Below are 16,146 nucleotides of genomic sequence, written 5' to 3'. Positions count from 1 at the left end.
GGGTGTCTTCTTTGTGCTTCTCCATGATACATATGAACAAAGAGTAATGATCTAGTGGGCTAAGTGTATGGAAACCTTCCCATGTATATAATTACATCTGGACTTGTTGACATTCACATCACCAATCTGAACTGTCTGTTAGGTCCAGTTCCCTCTTCTGCTATTGGGCAAAAATCACAGCAGTTAGTTGGTTCTAAACATCTGTGATTGTGCCTGTCATTCAACAACAACAATCGTCTACATCCATTTTTCATGCCACTAACTGAATGGTTTAGATAATCTAATTGGTACGATTATTTTCAAGACAGCCTTTGAAGAGTGCACTGGACCTAATGGATGGTCTGGATAGGTGATGTAGATGACAGGGTTTATTTATTTATTTATTATTATTATTTTAAAGATGGGGCACGCCCCTATAATTCTTATGGAATGAACAGAGGATATACATCCTGATTTTGGGATGGGCTCCACAAAAACTCCGGGCCTCATCTATCATATCTCCTAAATTGCATGCACAAGATGGAAAAAGGAAAGGCTTGAACCTCCCTGAAGCATATCATGATCCAGCTGATCTCTCCTACCAGTAGAGGAAACCTATCCCTGCTCCTCCTTACGCCGATCTCTCCTACCAGCAACCTGAAGCTCATTAGAAGCTGAGACCCTGCCTGCAGAAACAAAAACAGGACCTTCCATCGAGACAACACAAATCCCTGCAGCTTAGATTCCACTCAGGAAGAGGATCGCCCCAGCACCTTAGGAACCAGACCCAAGCTCCGCAGAAAAAAAAAAAAAAAACAGCAGCAAATGGCAAACATCCAGAGTCATGCAAACCTCTTGCATCGAACAATTCGCCTGAGCTGCGCCTGGACCTCCAGCAGGAAGAACTTTCTGCAACCAGAGGAAGCTCCCAACTTAGCTTGAGGCTGGACACTGGCCTTACCACCCACTGCTACTAAATTCTGATTGCGACTCAGCGCAAGAAGTTTGCGGTAGCAATCGAAAAGGCAGGGAGGCGCCTAGAGAGTCATCCCACTCCCTTTCTAGCCTTATTCCTCCTAATTTCCCCAAGGCCAGAGTTATCCATCACTAAGATTCCTCTGATGTATCTTGGAAGAAGATGTTTCGAGCGATATACTTTATTCGGGATCCTGCTGCTAGCAAGTTTCGCAAGTCCATCTGCTACTGAGTTGCCTTAGCGAAGGGTATGAGAAAATCACAGGTTAATGTTGTCTTTGATGTTAGATGACAGGGTTCAAATGAATCTATGTTCATGGAAATGGTCCCATCCACTTTGCCCATGGGATCATTATTCATGAAAAATATATTTCTTTGCTCAAATTAATTCAACTCGTGTGACAACTTGTGAAGTAGTTTGTTCATTATTGACCCTTGGTTAAGCTCAACATCACTATTGATACCAAGCTCTATTTTGGAACTAATTTTAAAATAAAGATTGAGATATTTTAGAACTTGAGTATTATGAGACGATTGATTCATGAAATTATATATTTGTGAAAGGGCATAAAAGGTATAAACAATGTTGTCAAATCACATATGCGATTGCATGCGATCCGCATATGCTGTTCGCATCTGCGATTGCATAATCACTTTTTCTTCTCTTTTATTATTATTTTTTCTTCAAAAAAAAACTAAAAAAAGAAAAATAAAAAATTTATAAAAAGTTAGGGAAGAAATTATCTAATTAGTAAAAGTGATTGGATAACATATTTTACTTATTTCGTTGTTGTTTGAATGTTTCATTAAATTATATATTTAATTACTTATATTATATTTACATGAATTTTGATAAGATAATCTACAATCTACATTAAGTGAGAATTAATTATTAAAAACTTTGAACAGAGGGAGAGAGAGGCTGAAATTAAAAAAGAAAAGAAAAGAAAAGTCCCACTGATAATATTTCTGGTTGCAGGGCAATATGCATATGCATACTCACATATGTGATCGCATGACAAAGTATGCTATGGTATACTTGCCAGCATGACATATGCAATCTTTTCACATATATGAGCATATCCGATCGCATATGCATATGTGCAATTGCAATTGACAATATTGGGTATAAACACAAGCTCATGAATTACTCAATGCATATCTAGTTTAACCTTGAAAGATGTAAATGAAATGTCACTATGCCATTACACATTGAGCAATGAAGTGTTGTTAAATATATGATGTAGTTAGACATCAAGAAATGTATGTTAGGTCTGTTACTGTTGCACTTACTTTGTTCTTTGATATCGATGCCTTGTTTTGGATAATTTGATGAACAATGTACTAAATTATTTTACCTTACAAAATGGTTATTATAAGCGCTCTATGTTGAAGGAATAAGAAAGTTTGGATAACTCATGTGTTGTATTGGGACAATTCTGTGTTGCTGCAATATGGGGAATTTTAATCAAGTCAGTACTCCATTACTGGTTGATTTCAAGGTATTTTAGATTAGTGTCCTAGCACAAAAGCAGAAAAGGCAGATGTATCCCAAGTACTATAATCATCGGTGATAGAAAGTCTTATGTTTACCCTGGCATGCACTAAATTAGAAATTGCACAAGTAATAGAAGCAGATAATATATACATGACAAACTCAGGTAGAGATCATTGAATTGTGGTGAAGTTGATCGATCGTCACTCAAAGAGTACTTCTAAGATAGTTATTTGTTATGGTGGTCAAAATTTAGAGTTCTTTGAGTTTATGGATTCAGATTATGTAAAAAATTGTGATGAAAGAAGCTATATCACTGGTTACATTCTCTTTAGCTAGTAGTGCAAGTAGTTAGATGTGGATATTGCAGTTAGTGGTGACTTTATTTACTTTGAAAGTAGAGTATATGTTAGTTATATGAGCATGCGGGGAAGATATTTGGTGGAAATGATTGCAAGAATAATTAAAATTCAAGAAGAAAGTTGCAAAGATTAATTGTGACAATCAGAGCATGTTATACTTAGGGAAAAACAAATCTAATATTTCATTCCTGAACCAAGCATATTGATGTGCAACATCACTTTGTTCATGACATTGTAGAAGATGTGTATATTTCAGTATAGAAGATCCACACCAATGATCATGTAGAAGATATGTTGATGAAGCCCATTTCAAGAGATCAGTTTATTAGTGTAAGACTTTTCTTGAACTTATTATTTTCTAGTGATTGGTAACATTTGTGCAACTTTTATTGGAGATGTTTTTTATACTATTAGGGAAACTAGAATTCAAGTGAAAAAAAATGTTGAAGTAATATGGTTGGTTAATGCATGAAACGCTTTTGTGTAAGGGCATACATGTAGTCATTTCTTGATAGAAACCATCTATTCTCTCTTTTTGTTTCAAACGTGCCAACATGCAAACCTTAAAATGGGGTTAGGGATGCACTTGAGAGACGCACGCTCAGTGGATTCCACGCGAGTGGACGTATGGATGGGGGCAAGAGGAGGAGAATAACAATCTCTCTTCTTGATCTCATTTTTTTTTTTTTTTTCTTTAAGCAGTGACACCCTCTGGGGCATAGGTGTCTAAAGCTCTCTCGTTCTCTATATACTCTCCCTCTGGGATAAGAACTTATTTATAAGGAGTTAGGGTTTTAGAAAGAGATACTAGTATGGTACTTTACCACCATATAGGCTTGAGTATAATACCCCACTACATCTAAGTCTGGAATCCTATTGACCTTGCACCCAAATTGACTTTATCCCTTTACTCAACATAGTTATTCATCATCGATCTAATTCTCATGCAAATCAAGTGATATATTACAAGATCCTAAGGTATGAAATTATCAAGTGTGATGAAGATATTCAATGATTAAAATAAGCATCCATAAAAGACCCACCGAGGCAAGGATCCTTTGATATCTAGATATGCTCGCTAAGGACATCTCTTGCAATCCCTTCAAAATGGGAGATCTTCTTAAAGACGACCAAAGCTCTTGCAGCAATTACAAAGGTGCTGAATATCTGAAGACGACCAATATCTAATCAAATTAGAGTTAAAAGAACGATACTCGATCAGGATCTAATGGATCCAATTTCCCCAATTCCATGAATATTCAAGGGAACAATAAGCCATGAGTGGAGATGTCTCTGTCAAGCCAAATTTAGATAAAATAGTTCCTATACATATCACAAAATATACATAGGCCACATAAAAGTGGAGATCTGAAAATTGTTTTTTGATTTAAGGAGATCTCCTGTGGGAAGAGAACATAAAAAAGTCGTGGCTATCAAGGATCCTAGACCAACAAGTAAACCCATTGAGGGCTTTGCCACCTCCAAAAGCAATAAAAGGAGAACGTGATGAAGAGTTCGACGTCCTCACCAAACACAATACATTTACGTAGTCTTTATCTTTATCTTTCTATGATAGTTTGGTCTAGTTCTAGTTAGATCACTACTATTCAGCATCATTGCAACGGTACTATAAGAGTAGATTAAATGTCTCCGACCATCCATTGTCAAATTTCGATTAACTTAGTTCTTACTTAGAAGAGTAAATACTTAGGTCACATCCTACTGATTATTTTCCTAGATCATCCAATCATATAGACATATCATATATTTATCTCTCATTTACTCTATTCTTTACTTTATTTGACAATCTGTTAATTGTAATAAGCATCATTCACAAATAAATAAAATTAATATTGTTTTATCTTTTTTTTTTTCATCTTTGTTCATTTGAAAAATATATTAGTTGCAATTATAGGTAAAAGAAAAGTCTTGAATGTAAGCTAAAAAGAATCCATTAAGAATAACTAACCCCAACCCATATACAAATCGTTTGATCATTATTATAATGGGTGGTTATAGAGCGGCTAGATCCTCAAATATGGTCTTAATCGGTCCATCTCAGCATGAGGGGCACCAGTGTTCAATCAATCATTGAGTTGAATATGACTCTAACATGCCCACACTTCCTAATTGCAAATGTTAGCCGAGTACAAGCCCTTGCTTGCATGTGTAACCCTACGTTTGATTGAATTGCATAAACAAAGTTTTGGACAAGCCCAGTTGCACCAAATAAACTACCTTTAGTATTTCTGAATAAAATATTATACCTCCCAAATAAAAAAATGTAGTTCTATTGCTGATGTTGTAGAAGATTAATAACACTTGGGCTTGTAGTTTAAGCCCATAGTCAATGTTGATGCAGGGTTATTTTCTCAATCGTTCTTCGAGGACTTTGTTATAGATTTTCTCAGAATTGAAGAACATATGCAACAGATTGCCGGAGGAACCAAGGTACAACTAGAGATCTTTAAGAGATTGGATGAAGGTTTTCTCCATAGACCTTCAATTAGTAATATTACCCAATACACCCCCCCAATCATCTAATTGAGCGGGAGGCAAAACGACCGACTGAGTTACCTATAGGGGTGTACATCGAGTCAAGCTGGTCTCAGCTCGACTTGGCTCAGCCACTAGTTGACCTTAGCTTGAACTCGGCTCGCTGTTGTAGCATTTTCACAAACACCTAGACTGTACCTTCAAAATCTCACTGTATTTGAGATAGCAATAATGGTTTTAAAGTTATTTTATCAAACACCTTATAAGCAACATAAAAATCAAGAAAAAACGAATATTTGTTCCATATAAATACGTTCATTGCCACCAACCACACTTCATTGAGTCATTTCATCAAACACTTGGTGAGCAACATCAATATCAAAGTAACCGAGTCACCGAACTGGTTTGATCCGAGTTCAATTCGAGTTGGGTTCGATCCGTGTCGAGTCGAGCTGAGGCCAACTCGAACACATTTTCAAGCTAAAAAAATCAGCTCGACTCGGCTTAAACTCAGCTTCGAACCGAGTCAAATCGTGATTTTTCGAGCCAAGTCGAGCGAGCTAACCCAGCTAGCTCGGTTCGTGTACAACTCTAGTTACCTATAAGAGCAAGTCAGAAGGAACCCTGAAGCCAACTTATATTGCCATAAGTGGTGGCAATAAGGAACAACTAAGATGTTTGATCTTATGATTAGTAAGAATACCTGACCGAAAGAATTATTATGTTTAAGGGGGCAATTCCCTACCCATGTTCGTAAGAGACCAAGTACAAATTCCATAAATAAGCCCTATCAAGGGCCGTAAGGGAAAGGTAATGGGAGTGTAGAGGCTTGTATTCAAAGATTGACCCTTAGAGGTCTGACAAACATGTAACCATGTCACGTACCAATTGTGGCCAGTAATACCATTAATCAATAAGATCTCATGTCTTATCTCGCTCAATGTGTCCACCAAGGCCACCTCTATATAACTCTTGGCTAATTTACTCCCTTAGAGAACTTTGGAGGATGCATAGTTGATTCTCTTAGAAAAGAAAACTATGTTGGATATGTAGGACACTAGGATAACCCTTGTAGCACCTCATCAATACATCTTTGAAGTCCTTATCCTTGACATACAACTCCTTGAGATAGTCAAAACCGACCTCCTTATTACTCATCGTAATCAGTAGTGATGCACGTCCGCTAAGTACATCAGCTACCTTGTTTTGCTGCCCTGACTCGTGCTTCAGAACGAATATGAATTCCTATGAAAATGTGACCCGTCTAGTGTGCGCACGGTTCATGTTACCCTGACTATTAATAAACTTTAAGGTTTGATGGTCATTTTAGAAAACAAACACTCTCTAAATTAGATAATGCCACCAATGTCACAACACTTGAACCATTGCATATAGCTTAAGCTCATATGCCAATCATTTCTTTTGGGCTTCGTTGATATTCTTGTTGTAGAAGGCTATTGGTTTGCCTTCCTATGATAAGACTCCTCAAATTCTGACATATGAGGTATCACACTCAACCTCTAATAATGGATGAGATTAAAACTAATAAGAACCAAGACTGGTGTTGTGGACAATCAATTCTTGATTTCAACAAATCTCTTGTTAGCCTCATCGGTCCAGTTAAACAACTTTTTTTCAGGCAATCCGTAATGGGTGCAATTATAGTGTTGAAATTATGCACGAATCTACGATAATATATTTCGAACCTGTGGAAACTCCTCACTTTATGAATTTTTATCAGAATCGGCCATTCCTTGATGGCTCACACCTTTTCGTCACAACAAATCTTAAGAATAACAAGTCATCCATTAAAAAAATGCACTTCTTTAAGTTGAAGTATAAACTATTAACTGTTAGGACCTGTAGAGCCTGCCTAAGATGTTTCATGTGCTCCATCTCACCCTGACTATATATCAAGATATCATCAAAATATACACAACAATCGGTCAATGAACGATTCATCAGATGCATAAAATTGCTCGAAGTGTTCGATAGACCGAAGGGCATGAACAGCCACTCATACAACCCTTTCTTGGAATTGAATGTCTTTTTTCACTCATCTTTGGGCCGGATATGTATATGATGGTACCCACTCCTCTGATCTAGTTTACAAAATACCTTGGCACCTTCTATCATATCAAACATGTTGTCTAACCGCGGTACCAGGAACTAGTATTTAATGGTAATATTGTTAATTGTCCGATTGTCGACACACATGCACCAGCTCCCATCATTCTTCGGCGTTAATAAAGCTAGCACGAAACATGGGCTTTTACTGTCTCTCATAAGACCCTTATGGACCAATTCTTTCACCTACCCCTGAAGTATCTCATACTCTTTCGGACTCATCCCATAGTGAGAGTAGTTGGGCAAGCCAGCCCTAGGGATAAGGTCTATGTGATGTTGGATGTCCCACATGGGGGCAATCCATCGTATAACTCTTAGGCTAGATTTCTTTGAATTCGTTCAACAACGACCTTAAACTTAAAGGAATGTCTAAGGTCTCCAATTCCTCATCCTCTCTCCTTCACTTTAAAAGCTTCAGAGTGGTTCTCTAGTGTCATAGGGGCAATGATCATCTTACAATCGCCCTTGACGAAGATGTAGGTATTATCTCGTCCTTGGTGAGTCGTATCACAGCTCGACTGCCATGGTTGATCGAGCAACATATGAAATGCTTTCATGTCGACCACATCACAGTGCATTATTCAGTTACCTTGGTTTCATTCACCTTTCTATCTAGTCAATCAAGTAAGGGAAAAGATGATTTGTCATAGGTAGTCGTAACTTTTCCACCATCACATTCGAGATGATGTTCCCATTACTGCCATTGTCTATGCTTACATCCCTGAACTTGTTATTGATGATATAGTGTGTGCGGAATATATTGTGTCACTATGGGTGCACCTCCTTCCTTGGAGTGTACAATAACCACCTCATAACTAATGATTCGCCATGATCCTCGACGAACCATTCATCGTCACCAGGTCCTTCTTTAACGATTTATTCATTTTCATCAAATAAAAGACCTTCTTATTATGCCTTACCTTCAGCGCCCCCTTTGTTAATGGCCAAGCGGGCTAATGGTGTTAAGGGCAAGTTTTTTATAAGCGGTCAACCATAAGAATTTGAAAATTTTCTTGTACCCACTGTTGTTTCTGTTATACCCACCAACTAAACTGCTTCATGCATGGTCCCGACCGGGTGCATATAAACTCAATCCTAAATTATCAATCGCAAACTAGCTATGAACGGCGTTACGTTCTACAATTTAGTCTCCAATAAATCATTTTGTGTTGCCAACCACTGGAATTATTCAGTGTAATATGTGATGGTACGATTTCCCTGCCGGTAATTTTAATATTACTAAAACAACACATGCTCATAATTACTAGGGATGAATTATAATCGAAGAAGGCATCTCATCTACCGTCATGATTGGATGGGCGACTTGCTCTATCAGCCATGTGAGAGCTACAATTGCTCACACCATGCAAAAGCAACGGATTTCAATTTGAATGCAAGTAACTTCTCTTTCTTTTCTTTCGACATGTTCATGTAATTAAAATACCACTCTACTTCAGCTAACCAATCGATAAAGTCTTTTATACACAATAAGTCATTAAGATTGAGAAGTTCGACCTTACCTCAATAGTCTTTTCAGCATGATCTAGTCAATCACCTCCATGGACCAGCAGTCAAGCAACGACACCATCGACGTCCTCTTTGTTGAAGCTTGACTCGTCTAGGATTGCCATGTGATTTGCCTCTTAACATGCTCTATGGAAAATGAGATTGTGTCGTACAATGATCACAGGCAACTGATCATTACCTTGAGCTCAAAAAGGAATTAACACATCTGCAATATGCTCGAGGGTTGCCTGTAGGCGTTACATGGTCAATTGACTCTCCCAGTGAAAAGGTTCCATTGTTTCTGATAAATAATGAATCCTTGAATCACCATTCATAGAATTTTGTCATTCCATCATTAGTTGTCATCAGCATGAAGGGAGTCTTCACTCTGATACCACATGTGGTAGGGAGGGACGTGAAGAGGTCGATCATTGTCTTTCTTAGGGGATGACTATTCTAAATCCACGGAGCTCTCCGGACTCCTCACAGAGCTTCCTCAAATCCACGAGGGATAAAAGCATAAATAATTCCTCATAAATTCGAAATAACTTGATTGATGATATAAATAAATAAATAAATAAAACAAAGTTACAACTCTTTAAATTAGGAACTCAAACCTAGGACATGTTTTTAGACTTAAACTCTAACTCAGACCCCCTAAAAACATGACTTACTATAAATAGCAAACTTACTATTTATAGGCAATCTCTATTCCTACGAGACTTCATGGTTTTTGGCCAAAAACAGTAAGTGTCCAATTTGGTCTAACCATGCTATTATCATAACTTTTCTAGGCCATTTTCATGTTAGGCACTACTTCTACAATTCAAAGGATCAAAAGTTATACCCGAAATAAAACTTACTATTTATAGTAAAAACAAAATTAAACAGGACTTTTGAGCATCAATTTGATGGAATCTCATAAATACGGTATGGGCAACCCAGCATAGCAGGGTTGTTTGTCTTAAGTAGGTCCTTTTACCCCAAAATCATATAAACTCATCCCAGTTTGCAAGATATGACTGAATGAAGGTTTTGACGGTTTGGATAGTTTCCACCTCCGATCGGGCCTTCTCTAGTCCATCTTTGCCATGATTGTGTCTACGACTCGCTCTACATCACAACCTCTGGCCACCCCTCCCCCAGTGGCTGTCGATCACGCAGCGTAAGGGACAAACCATGGGTAGTTGGAGTGACACTTCTGTCACAAGGAACTAGTAGGCTCACAATAGCTGTTCGACTAGGATGATATTATAGGACTCATTTAGGAATATGGGGTCCAACTGAATGGCCGACACATAACTTTGTTGTTTTATAGGAAACGATACTCTAAGAGGGTTGATCAATATTACGAGTTTTCCAAAGATTTTAGGTTTCCTGAGTTCACATTATTTTTTTTGGAGAAGGGGAGACATCTGCGATAAATCACATTGGTCGCTTCACTATACAATTTGGTAAGTCGTCTCATAATGATTTTTTAAAAATCATGTTGTTCAGGAATTTCATAACAATATCCGCTTTCACATGGTACATAAACCTCTTTGCTAACTCAATCCAAGCCTAGATTGATATGAAAGAGAGGTTTCACGTGCAATTCCATCGAACTAAGCTTGTGGTATCAACCAAACTGACTTGTTTAGGCCATGACAACTGCCTGGCGAGATGATCAAGCAGTTCATCGCCTAGTTCAAGAGTGTCAAAAATTGTTGTCTAGTGATTCTCTCCAAGGTTGAGTTTTTGGGCTTGTCTTAGACGGCATGAGTTTCGAGCTTGGAAAGCAGCCCGAAGGCATGTACATTGAACATTTGTTCGAGTTGTTAACTACAACAATCCAATATGAGCACATCATCTAAAAGAAAAGGCAACGAATGAGCACATCCAAGGGCACATCTTATCATGACCTGAACTATCAGTTGGTTGTATTGGAAATAGTCCTCATATGGTCAAATGAAGACCACAATGCCTGTTACGAGGCGGTCATGGCCAAGATAGTTGGCACATGACTCTGTGAGTGCTCTCCCTCGAAAAATGTCGAGTAAAAGGTCTCACCCTGTATTACCTCGAGGAAAGGTTACTCTAAATTAAACTCCGAGGCATTATACTTTTGATATCTTTATTTCTTAGGAGATGATAGACATTCTATTGGAAGCCAAGTTCATCAAACTTCTAGACCACCAAAAGATTCCATCGACCAAAGAACTCAAATAAGAGATATACGAAGAGTAAAATGGTACTAAGATTCATTTTACTAAGAATTGTAACATGCTCAGGAATATAGTGCATGAGAACATGAACAAAGATCTCTTGCGTTTCTCAAAAAAGGAGGAGGTGATGGGAATTGATTGCGATCCCCTTCTCGGGGCAACCAACGACAACATAGTCCAACTTGAGATGATAATGACCTAAGGAAAAGCATGTGGAAATGTACATCATCTAACAGCCTTGGTTAGCCAACATCCAATCGGTTAACCATGTTGGGATTTGTGCTGCGAAATCACATAGATTTAGATCTAGGATAGCAATCCAAGAGCACTAAGCACACACTAGAGAACACGCAAATTTAACGTGAAAAACCCTTGCGGGAAAAAACCACTGCACAAAGCGACAAAATTTCACTATGAAAATAGAAATTACAAAGAAAAATGACTTACCCAATTCGAACAACCTCGAATCTCACCCTTGTTACACCCTTTAGAAACCCTAAAATCTTTTTAGGAACCCTTAGAATATCTTTAGGAAGCCTTATAATACTTTAGAATAGCCCTAGAGACTCCTATTTATAGTTTAGGAAACTCCACTTACGCACCTACTTTGGAAAAATTCGGAAACCACATCAAATTTACGTAGTCCGTGCGTAGTCTGGGTAACCCTCGACTAGTCAAGCCAGGGCTTCGATGGGTCGAAAGGCACCTTTGACTGGTCAAGCCTGACCCTCGACCGGTCGAGCGTCCCAGAAAACCCAAATACCCCGTTGCTGGACTTCGAGTCGAGCTAGTCCCTCGACTGGTCGAGCAAAACCAAGATTTAAGACATCCTATGACAACAAACCACCCGTGGTGCAAATTGAGATACAGTCGGTCATAGGTACCGATAGTCCGACATAGTCCATAATAACCAAACTGAGCACAAGCAAAGGGCTCACCCCTAGCCCCCAAAGGAAAAGTTCATTTCAAAGGGAATAATCATCAAAGACCGGTTAGCTAAAACTAAGGATAAAGGAAATGCACCAATGGTCAACCAAAACCCAAAAAAGTTTGAATATTGTTAAACCTTCCTAGAAGCTATTCTTCAAGACTAAAATGCCACCAACACATGGTCTGGTTGTCGCCTGACAACCACTGGAGCAACAATCAAAGCAATAGAGTACAAGGTAATCTTCGACAAAACAGTCCGTTAGAGAGAAAACAACAAGAAATATGCCTGGAGGAGTAGCAAATCAGTCATGGCAGCCCAGGGGTCCTGATTCAGATCCACTAAGTTGCCCAATCTGTACAACATTCCAAAACTTGTGTCTGGAACTCCAAATGAATTTGTGTTCAGAGACAAACTCTTAAGAGATGGCATCCAAATATGGTAGAATGCTTCTATTGAAGCGGTTATAGCTCAGATCAAAGTGCTCTAGCATGCTTAATCTTGACTATCTTTCGAAACCTGCTTATTGGTGACATCCTGTGTCTAGGACCTGCTTAGAACATGGGAATAATCCTAACCATTATTAATCTTTCGTTAAAAATCAAATAAAAATATTTACTCCAAAACATAACATGCCCAAAAGGAAACACTTAAAGAGGGTCCTTTGTTTCCAACAGGCTTCCTTCCCAATATTGTGTTCAGCATGAAACAGATGGCAATGCCATAGTGAATTAAGATACAAAGGTAAAAAGAATGTTTTCCTATATTTATGTGGGAGATGGCCTCAGATCCCAGTAACTGTGTTTTTCTTCTTTTATTTATTTATTTTTTTAATTTTTTAATTTTTTAATTTTTAATTTTTTTGTTTTTAAAGCTGTTATCATTGAAGCCTTAATATTAATTAAATGTGCCCGCTTGTTTTTCTCAAGTCCAACTTGAAATCGATAGAATTACAATTTAGAAGTCAGCCTGTCGAGTGCGTTTGGATGCACTATCAAATTGAATTTCAAAACCTCTGTGGGTTCCACCATGATGTATGTATCTTATCCACGCCGTCCATTCATGTTGCAAGCACATTTTAGGGAATGAGACCAAAAAATGAGATAGATCCAAAGCTCATATGGGCCACACCACCGTGGAAACCTTCCTAGTGCCCACTCAGGATGTTTATTTTCCATCCGACCTGTTCATAAAGTCACATAAACCTGGATGAAGGCAAAACAGAAAAATCTGCTTTATCTAAAACTTCTGTAGCTCACAGGAAGTTTTCAACAGTAGGAATTCAATCTCCACTGTTTCCTGTGGTGTGCTCCACTTGAGCTTTGGATCTGCTTCACTTCTGTAATGATGATCTAAAATGACCTGGAAAAATGGATGGACTGCATGAATGGTTGGCACTGGAGGATCACTACAGAATCTGAGTCCTCTCGCCTCCTTCCTCTCTCTTCAATCACTGCAGGTTAAAGCCGAAGGTGGCTTCTTTTGACTGATCTCGGACAACAAAAGCCCTTTAAAAACATAATAATAATAAGAAGAAGAAAGCACTGAAAACAACCTTTGTTTTTCGCCGCAATTGAGCTTATAATATGGCAGAAGATGTAGTATTATTATCTGCTACTACTGATGGCGAGAATCAACAAGCATCTCCAAAATGTGAAATTTCAAATGGCATTTTGATATGCATGTGAAGGACTCCTATCAGTAAGATCTATATGCTTTTATATAGAAGGGATAGTGAACAATTCGGTCTCTTATATTTCAAATCCGAAACCTCCAGATTGCTTGTTTGGAAGTGTGACTGAGGCATGGCCACTGAATCCATTTCAAAATATTGTTTTAAACTGATGTTATCAATCTCGGTTTAATTTCTTTACAATTGATCAACTTACCTTCAGAGGGGAAGTGTCCTTTAATATTATTGTAGCTTAGATCAAGAGTCCTGAGGGATGGGATTGAACCCAAATAGAGAAAAATGCTTTCATCGAAGGAGTTATCACGGAGGCCAAGGTGCTCTAGATTGGGCAATCTGGACCATCTTTTGAAACCTGCATATGGGTGACGTCTTGTATTAGGGCCTGCTTAGAATGGGAAAAATCCCAACCATTCTTAATCTTTCATTAGAAAAATAAATAAATTTCGTCAAATGCATCATGCCGAAGAGGAAACACCAGGGGCCTTTATTTCCAACACCCTGCGTTAGATCTTTTGTTCAGCATGAAACAGATGGCGATGCTGGTGTGAATTAAATTGCAATGTTAAAAATGTTTCCGCTTTATTAATGCATGAGAAGGCTTCAAATCCCAACAACTCGGGTTTTTTTTTTTTCTCCAAGTCATCCTCGTTGTCATTGAAGCCCTGTATTTTGAGGTCCAAATTGAAATTGACAGAATTACAGTTCAGAAAGGAGAAATCACTACATACCTTGACATATTTGCAATTCAATTTATTAGGACAACTGAAGGCAACCCTGTTTTAAATCATCAAGGAAGAATGTTAAGATTGTAGGAGATAAAGGTACCTTCATGATCAACCCAACCAGCGAGGTAATTCCCGGACAAATCAAGGCTCCGCAGTTCCCCAAAGGATAGAAGTAAGTCAGCATTCAGATACCATTCTCCCAACTCGTCTTCCCTTGTATAATTGAGAGAAATTTCAGTCACTTGACCTGTCGCATTGTTACACTTGATTCCTTCCCAACTCCAACAGTCAGTCCCATCCTCCCATGTAGGAAGAGAATACCCATTCGGATAATTGATGGAAGCTTTGATTTCCAAGAGAGAAGTCCTCTCCTTGTCCATGCACCCAAGACAACCATGATTATGGTACTGAACAAAAACCAAAGCCCACAACCACATAACCAATGCCCAATCCATGGAAATTGTATTAGTTTTCTCCTCTGTATTCCAGCAGGAGAATGTGCTTCAATTTATAAGTGTAAAAGTATTAAGGTTAGTCAGGGTCGAGGGACGCGTGGGAGAGGTGATGTGCGTTGCAGATTGGGTTCGGTTTAAAGTGACGGTGCAGTGTATCCATTTTGGATTAGTATTTAAGTGCATGAGCCTAAAAACAGAGCATATCCAAATCTCAAATGAACCACACCATAGGAAAATAGAGGTGATTGTATAGGAAAATAGAGGTGATTGTACGCCAACCATTAGAAACTTCTTAATGGCCACTGTAATGTTTATTTTGCATTCAAGTCGTTGATTACGTAACACATACCTTGATGAAGAGAAAACACAAATATTAGCTTGATCCAAAACTTTGTGGGCCATAAGAAGTTTTTAATTGCAGGCATTTAATTACCACTCATTCCTATGGTGTGGTCCACCTGAGATTTGAATATTCCTAATTTTTGGAATCATGACCTAAAATGAGCTGAAAATTAGATGGACGGCAGAGATAAAACATATACATCGGGTGGATCCCACATAGCACCGTCAAGCATGGTTAGCATGTAATCGGTGTCTGTTTGGAAGGCGCTGTTGAGAACTTCGGTGGGAGGAGAGCGGCGGGGGCTAATGCACGGTTCAACTGATCTGACAGGCACACGTCCCGAGCAGCGTTACTTTCTTTCCAAACCGCGTCCCCAAACCGCGACCGTTAGCTTATATCCACGGCGCCTTTGACTGACGCGGATTTCCTGCTAAAGCCTTTTGAAGGTGGAGCCCTCCTTGATGTTTGTGAGACATCCATCCGGTCCATCCGTTTTTTGAGCTCATTTTAAGAGTTATAGACAAAAATGAACCGGATCCACTACTAAGGTGGCCCAAAAACCTGAGGATTGAATGTCCACAATTAAAATATCCGTAGGGCCATAGAAGTTTTGAATCTGTATAATATTTGTGTTTACAGTTCATCCCAGTAGGAATGACGTTATGAACGGTATAGATGGGATGTAAACATCACTGTTGACACAGGGAAGTTTCAACGGTAATAATTTTTCTACCCCACCTTTTCCTTTAGTGCGGCCCATTTTAATCTTGGAGCCTACTAAATTTTGAGTTAAAGTTCTAAAATGACCTTACAACTGATGGATGGAGTGGATGTCTAACAAATATCACTGTGGGCCCA

The 16,146-nt window shown here is 38.6% G+C and overlaps 1 protein-coding gene across 2 annotated transcripts; it reads right to left on the bottom strand.

The window, feature by feature from the left end:
* Window positions 1-13,748: 13,748 nt before the first annotated feature.
* LOC131220574 (receptor-like protein 9b) lies at window positions 13,749-15,068 on the bottom strand. 2 transcript variants are annotated; one of them, XR_009158694.1, is made up of 2 exons: window positions 14,494-15,068; window positions 13,749-14,117 (listed from the first exon to the last, which is right to left on the bottom strand). XR_009158694.1 is itself a non-coding variant. In XM_058215415.1 (2 exons), exons 1-2 carry the CDS (start codon window positions 14,943-14,945, stop codon window positions 13,909-13,911), a joined length of 564 nt encoding a protein of 187 aa, XP_058071398.1. In that variant the 5' UTR covers window positions 14,946-15,068; the 3' UTR covers window positions 13,749-13,908. The 2 variants fall into 2 exon arrangements, 1 of the variants encoding a protein (XP_058071398.1); XM_058215415.1 differs by having other exon boundaries at window positions 14,591-15,068.
* Window positions 15,069-16,146: the final 1,078 nt, after the last annotated feature.

The sequence above is a fragment of the Magnolia sinica genome, chromosome 12, assembly GCF_029962835.1.
Source record: "Magnolia sinica isolate HGM2019 chromosome 12, MsV1, whole genome shotgun sequence".
Lineage (NCBI taxonomy): Eukaryota > Viridiplantae > Streptophyta > Magnoliopsida > Magnoliales > Magnoliaceae > Magnolia > Magnolia sinica.
The sequence above is the reverse complement of the archived record's forward strand: the minus strand, read 5'-3'. Positions and strand labels throughout refer to the sequence as shown.